This window comes from Xiphophorus hellerii, chromosome 24, assembly GCF_003331165.1.
Source record: "Xiphophorus hellerii strain 12219 chromosome 24, Xiphophorus_hellerii-4.1, whole genome shotgun sequence".
Classification (NCBI taxonomy): domain Eukaryota; kingdom Metazoa; phylum Chordata; class Actinopteri; order Cyprinodontiformes; family Poeciliidae; genus Xiphophorus; species Xiphophorus hellerii.
In genome coordinates, this window is record NC_045695.1 from 427,744 (window position 1) to 433,578 (window position 5,835).

Below are 5,835 nucleotides of genomic sequence, written 5' to 3' on the forward strand. Positions count from 1 at the left end.
AGCTGTGGTTGTGGTTGGTGCTTCTGTAGTTGTGGTTGGAGCAGCTGTGGTTGTGGTTGGAGCCGCTGTGGTTGTAGTTGATGCAGCTGTGGTTGTGGTTGGCACAGCTGTAGTTGTGGTTGGAGCTGTTGTGGTTGTGGTTGGAGCAGCTGTGGTTGTGGTTGGAGCCGCTGATGTTGTAGTTGATGTAGCTGTGGTTGTGGTTGGCACAGCTGTAGTTGTGCTTGGAGCAGCTGTGGTTGTGGTTGGTGCAGCTGTGGTTGTGGTTGGAGCCGCTGTGGTTGTGGTTGGAGTAGCTGTGGTTTTGGTTGGAGCAGCTGTTGTTGTTGGAGCCGCTGTGGTTGTAGTTGGAGAAGCTGTGGTTGTAGTTGGAGCAGCTGTGGTTGTAGTTTGAGCCGCTTTTGTTGTCGGAGGGGAAGCTGTGGTTGTGGTTGGAGCCGCTGTGGTTGTGGTTGGAGACGCTGTGGTTGTAGTTGATGCAGCTTTGGTTGTGGTTGGCACAGCTGTAGTTGTGGTTGGAGCAGCTGTGGTTGTTGTTGGAGTAGCTGTGGTTGTGGTTTGAGCCGCTGTTGTTGTCGGTGGGGAAGCTGTGGTTGTGGTTGGAACCGCTTTTGTTGTGGTTTGAGCAGCTGTAGTTGTGGATGGAGCAGCTGTGTTTGTGGTTGGAGCAACTGTGATTGTGGTTGGAGCAGCTGTAGTTGTGGTTGGAGCAGTTGTGGTTGTGGCTGGAGAAGCTGTGGTTGTGGTTGGTGCTGCTGTGGTTGTGGTTGGAGCAGCTGTGGTTGTGGTTGGCACAGATGTAGTTGTTGTTGGAGCAGCTGTGGTTGTTGTTGGAGCCGCTGTGGTTGTAGATGGACTAACTGTTGTTGTGGTTGGAGCAGCTGTTGTTGTGGTTGGAGGTGTTGTGCTTGTGGTTGGAGCAGCTGTGGTTGTGGTTGGAGCAGCTGTGTTTGTGGTTGGAGCTGTTGTGGTTGTGGTTGGAGCTACTGTGGTTGTAGTTGATGCAGCTGTGGTTGTGGTTGGCACAGCTGTAGTTGTGTTTGGAGCAGCTGTGGTTGTTGTTGGAGCCGCTGTGGTTGTAGGTGGACTAACTGTGGTTGTGGTTGGAGCTGTTGTGGTTGTGGTTTGAGCCGCTGTTGTAGTCGGTGGAGCAGCTGTGGTTTTGGTTGGCACAGCTGTGGTTGTGGTTGGAGCCATTGTGGTTGTGGTTGGAGCAGCTGTGGTCGTGGTTGGAGAAGCTGTGGTTGTGGTTGGTGCTTCTGTAGTTGTGGTTGGAGCAGCTGTGGTTGTGGTTGGAGCCGCTGTGGTTGTAGTTGATGCAGCTGTGGTTGTGGTTGGCACAGCTGTAGTTGTGGTTGGAGCTGTTGTGGTTGTGGTTGGAGCAGCTGTGGTTGTGGTTGGAGCCGCTGATGTTGTAGTTGATGTAGCTGTGGTTGTGGTTGGCACAGCTGTAGTTGTGCTTGGAGCAGCTGTGGTTGTGGTTGGTGCAGCTGTGGTTGTGGTTGGAGCCGCTGTGGTTGTGGTTGGAGTAGCTGTGGTTTTGGTTGGAGCAGCTGTTGTTGTTGGAGCCGCTGTGGTTGTAGTTGGAGAAGCTGTGGTTGTAGTTGGAGCAGCTGTGGTTGTTGTTGGAGCTGCTGTGGTTGTTGTTGGAGCTGCTGTGGTTGTAGTTTGAGCCGCTGTTGTTGTCGGAGGGGAAGCTGTGGTTGTGGTTGGAGCCGCTGTGGTTGTGGTTGGAGCCGTTGTGGTTGTAGTTGATGCAGCTGTGGTTGTGGCTGGCACAGCTGTAGTTGTGGTTGGAGCAGCTGTGGTTGTTGTTGGAAGCGCTGTTGTTGTGGTTTGAGCCGCTGTTGTTGTCGGTGGGGAAGCTGTGGTTGTGGTTGGACCCGCTGTTGTTGTGGTTTGAGCAGCTGTAGTTGTGGTTGGAGCAGCTGTGTTTGTGGTAGGAGCCGTTGTGGTTGTGGTTGGAGCAGCTGTGGTTGTGGTTGGAGCTGTTGTGGTTGTTGTTGGAGCCGCTGTGGTTGTAGATGGACTAACTGTGGTTGTGGTTGGAGCTGTTGTGGTTGTGGTTTGAGCCGCTGATGTTGTCGGTGGAGCAGCTGTGGTTGTGGTTGGCACAGCTGTAGTTGTGGTTGGAGCCGTTGTGGCTGTGGTTGGAGCAGCTGTTGTTGTGGTTGGAGCAGCTGTTTTTGTGGTTGGAGCTGTTGTGGTTGTGGTTGTAGCCGCTGTTGTTGTGGTTTTAGCTGCTGTTGTGGTTGGAGCAACTGTGATTGTGGTTGGAGCAGCTGTTGTCGTGGTGGGAGCAGCTGTGGTTTTGGTTGGCACAGCTGTGGTTGTGGTTGGAGCCATTGTGGTTGTGGTTGGAGCAGCTGTGGTCGTGGTTGGAGAAGCTGTGGTTGTGGTTGGTGCTTCTGTAGTTGTGGTTGGAGCAGCTGTGGTTGTGGTTGGAGCCGCTGTGGTTGTAGTTGATGCAGCTGTGGTTGTGGTTGGCACAGCTGTAGTTGTGGTTGGAGCTGTTGTGGTTGTGGTTGGAGCAGCTGTGGTTGTGGTTGGAGCCGCTGATGTTGTAGTTGATGTAGCTGTGGCTGTGGTTGGCACAGCTGTAGTTGTGCTTGGAGCAGCTGTGGTTGTGGTTGGTGCAGCTGTGGTTGTGGTTGGAGCCGCTGTGGTTGTGGTTGGAGTAGCTGTGGTTTTGGTTGGAGCAGCTGTTGTTGTTGGAGCCGCTGTGGTTGTAGTTGGAGAAGCTGTGGTTGTAGTTGGAGCAGCCGTTGTTGTTGTTGGTGCAGCTGTAGTTGTGGTTGGAGCAGCTGTGGTTGTTGTTGGAGCCGCTGTGGTTGTAGTTTGAGCCGCTGTTGTTGTCGGAGGGGAAGCTGTGGTTGTGGTTGGAGCCGCTGTGGTTGTGGTTGGAGCCGTTGTGGTTGTAGTTGATGCAGCTGTGGTTGTGGCTGGCACAGCTGTAGTTGTGGTTGGAGCAGCTGTGGTTGTTGTTGGAAGCGCTGTTGTTGTGGTTTGAGCCGCTGTTGTTGTCGGTGGGGAAGCTGTGGTTGTGGTTGGACCCGCTGTTGTTGTGGTTTGAGCAGCTGTAGTTGTGGTTGGAGCAGCTGTGTTTGTGGTAGGAGCCGTTGTGGTTGTGGTTGGAGCAGCTGTGGTTGTGGTTGTAGCTGTTGTGGTTGTTGTTGGAGCCGCTGTGGTTGTAGATGGACTAACTGTGGTTGTGGTTGGAGCTGTTGTGGTTGTGGTTTGAGCCGCTGATGTTGTCGGTGGAGCAGCTGTGGTTGTGGTTGGCACAGCTGTAGTTGTGGTTGGAGCCGTTGTGGCTGTGGTTGGAGCAGCTGTTGTTGTGGTTGGAGCAGCTGTTTTTGTGGTTGGAGCTGTTGTGGTTGTGGTTGTAGCCGCTGTTGTTGTGGTTTTAGCTGCTGTTGTGGTTGGAGAAACTGTGATTGTGGTTGGAGCAGCTGTTGTCGTGGTTGGAGCAGCTGTAGTCGTGGTTGGAGCAGCTGTGGTTGTGGTTGGAGCCACTGTGGTTGTGGTTGGAGTAGCTGTGGTTGTGGTTGGAGCAGCTGTTGTTGGAGCCGCTGTGGTTGTAGTTGGAGAAACTGTGGTTGTAGGTGGTGCAGTTGTGGTTGTGGTTGGAGCCGCTGTGGTTGTAGTTGGAGTCTCTGTTGTTGTAGTTGGAGCAGCCGTTGTTGTAGTTGGAGCAGCTGTGGTTGTGGTTGGAGCTGTTGTGGTTGTGGTTGGAGATGCTGTGGTTGTGGTTGGCACAGCTGTAATTGTGGTTGGAGCAGCTGTGGTTGTGGTTGGAGCCTTTGTGGTTGTAGTTGGAGCAGCTGTAGTTGTGGTTGGAGCAGCTGTGGTTGTGGTTGGAGCTGTTGTGGTTGTGGTTGGAGATGCTGTGGTTGTGGTTGGCACAGCTGTAATTGTGGTTGGAGCAGCTGTGGTTGTGGTTGGAGCAGCTGTGGTTGTGGTTGGAGCCGCTGTGGTTGTGGTTGGAGCAGCTGTTGTCGTGGTTGGAGCAGCTGTTGTTGGAGCCGCTGTGGTTGTAGTTGGAGCAGCTGTAGTCGTGGTACGAGCAGCTGTAGTTGTGGTTGGAGAAGCTGTGGTTGTGGTTGGAGTAGCTGTGGTTGTAGTTGGAGCAGCTGTTGTTGTGGTTGGAGCCGCTGTGGTTGTAGTTGGATCTTCTGTGGTTTTGGTAGGAGCCGCTGTGGTTATAGTTGGAGCCTCTGTGGTTGTAGTTGGAGCAGCTGTCGTTGTGGTGTCAGTTACTGTAATATTTGTTGCAGTTAGTATGACTGCACAGTTTAGAGGAACAACATTTTTTAAGTTTGTTTCTAAAATTTATTCAAAACTATACTAAAGTTTTCCTCTTAATTAACGTTTGATTGATGTTTTCTACAAACATTCAAGTGATGTAACTCAATTCCATTATAATTTTTCAATGTTCATTTACATTTCTGTCAGTGTTTCTTTTTTCATTTGTTGCGCAAATATTTGATTTTCTTGAATGTATCATTTTGTCTTACCTGTGTTGCTGACAGAAACGGTCGCAGGATCTATGTGAAATTCTGCCATTATTGAAGGCTGGTTAACCAACGTCTCTGAGACAAGTGTATCATTAGGAGTAGAAGATGACTCAAATTCAAGGTCCACAGAGTTGATGATTGAGCCCGCTCTGGAAAAGTGTAGTATAGTTAGTTAAAATCTACAACTGTCTTAAGATGATGTTCACGATTTGTTGTGCAAACTACAAAGAAATTACCTGAATGCCATAGCTCCAGTCTTTTTGAATGAAGGGAACACATTTCTGAAAAGTGGGTCAAGCTACATGAAAAAAAGAGAAGGAATTTAATTGTACAGTTTTTGAAAATGTATTTCTCAGAATGCCATTACTAAAAACATTAGTTCAGTGAATACATTTGGTTTTTATTGGTTCAGGTAGAAAATCTAAAGTCTGAATTCTGAGTTTAAAGTCAAAATTCTGAGTTTAATCAAATTCTGACTCAGAATTCGTTTTTTCTTTTCGGTGGCCCTAATCCTCTTCCGTATATTTAAAACCACATTCTAGGTAAGCAGGACTTACAATATTTATAAGATTCCTTTGTACTTTCTTAAGTTAGAAGAAAATTTATTTCACATTTTTATGCAGAAGAGACACAAAATATCCTTCATAGGCACACAATAGGATTTTAATTTATAAATTAATTTTTTTTTTTTTTTATGGAAATTGTTATGGGAGTAAGAAGGGTAAACATACACTATTCCTTATGTGTCCAGAACGTGTTTGGAATGCTGATGTTGATGGGTCTGCCAAATCTGTGGTGAATACTTCATCAGATTTAAAAATCAGCAGCCTTATTAAGGCTGTAGGTGCAGTGGTTTTGGTTGGAGAATTTGTTGTTGTGGTTGAAGTAGCAGTAATTGTGGTTGTAGCTGCTGTTGTTGTGGTTGCAGACGCTGTGGTTGTTGTTGGAGCCACTGTGCTTGTGGTTGGACCCTCTGTAGTTGTGGTTGGAGCCTCTGTAGTTGTGGTTGGGGCCACTGTGGTTGTGGTTGGAGCCGCTGTGGTTGTGGTCGGAGCCGCTGTGGTTGTGGTCGGAGCCTCTGTGGTTGTGGTCGGAGCCGCTGTTGTTGTGGTTGGAGCTGTTGTGGTGGTGGTTGGAGCAGCTGTAGTTGAGATATGAGCAGCTGTTGTTGTTGGAGCAGCTGGGGTTGTGGTTGGAGACGCTGTGGTTGTGGTTGGAGCTGTTGTGGTTGTGGTTGGAGCAGCTGTTGTTGTGGTTGGAGCTGCTGTGGTTGTGGTTGGAGCTGTTGTGGTTGTGGTTGGAGCAGCTGTTGTCATGG

General features: G+C 49.5%; 1 protein-coding gene and 1 long non-coding RNA gene across 2 annotated transcripts; both read right to left on the reverse strand.

The window, feature by feature from the left end:
• Positions 1–1,959: 1,959 nt before the first annotated feature.
• Positions 1,960–3,912, reverse strand: LOC116716278 (mucin-5AC-like; the record flags this gene model as incomplete). Its single annotated transcript, XM_032557199.1, has 2 exons — positions 1,960–2,454; positions 3,244–3,912. Coding segments are annotated over 2 exons (1,164 nt in total), but the record flags the coding sequence as incomplete, so codon positions are not given.
• A 164-nt stretch (positions 3,913–4,076) lies between these two features.
• Positions 4,077–5,594, reverse strand: LOC116715884 (uncharacterized). Its single transcript, XR_004338285.1, has 4 exons — positions 5,249–5,594; positions 4,754–4,815; positions 4,518–4,666; positions 4,077–4,259 (listed from the first exon to the last, which is right to left on the reverse strand). It is a non-coding gene; the product is annotated as an uncharacterized LOC116715884 (long non-coding RNA).
• Between the last annotated feature and the right edge of the window lie 241 nt (positions 5,595–5,835).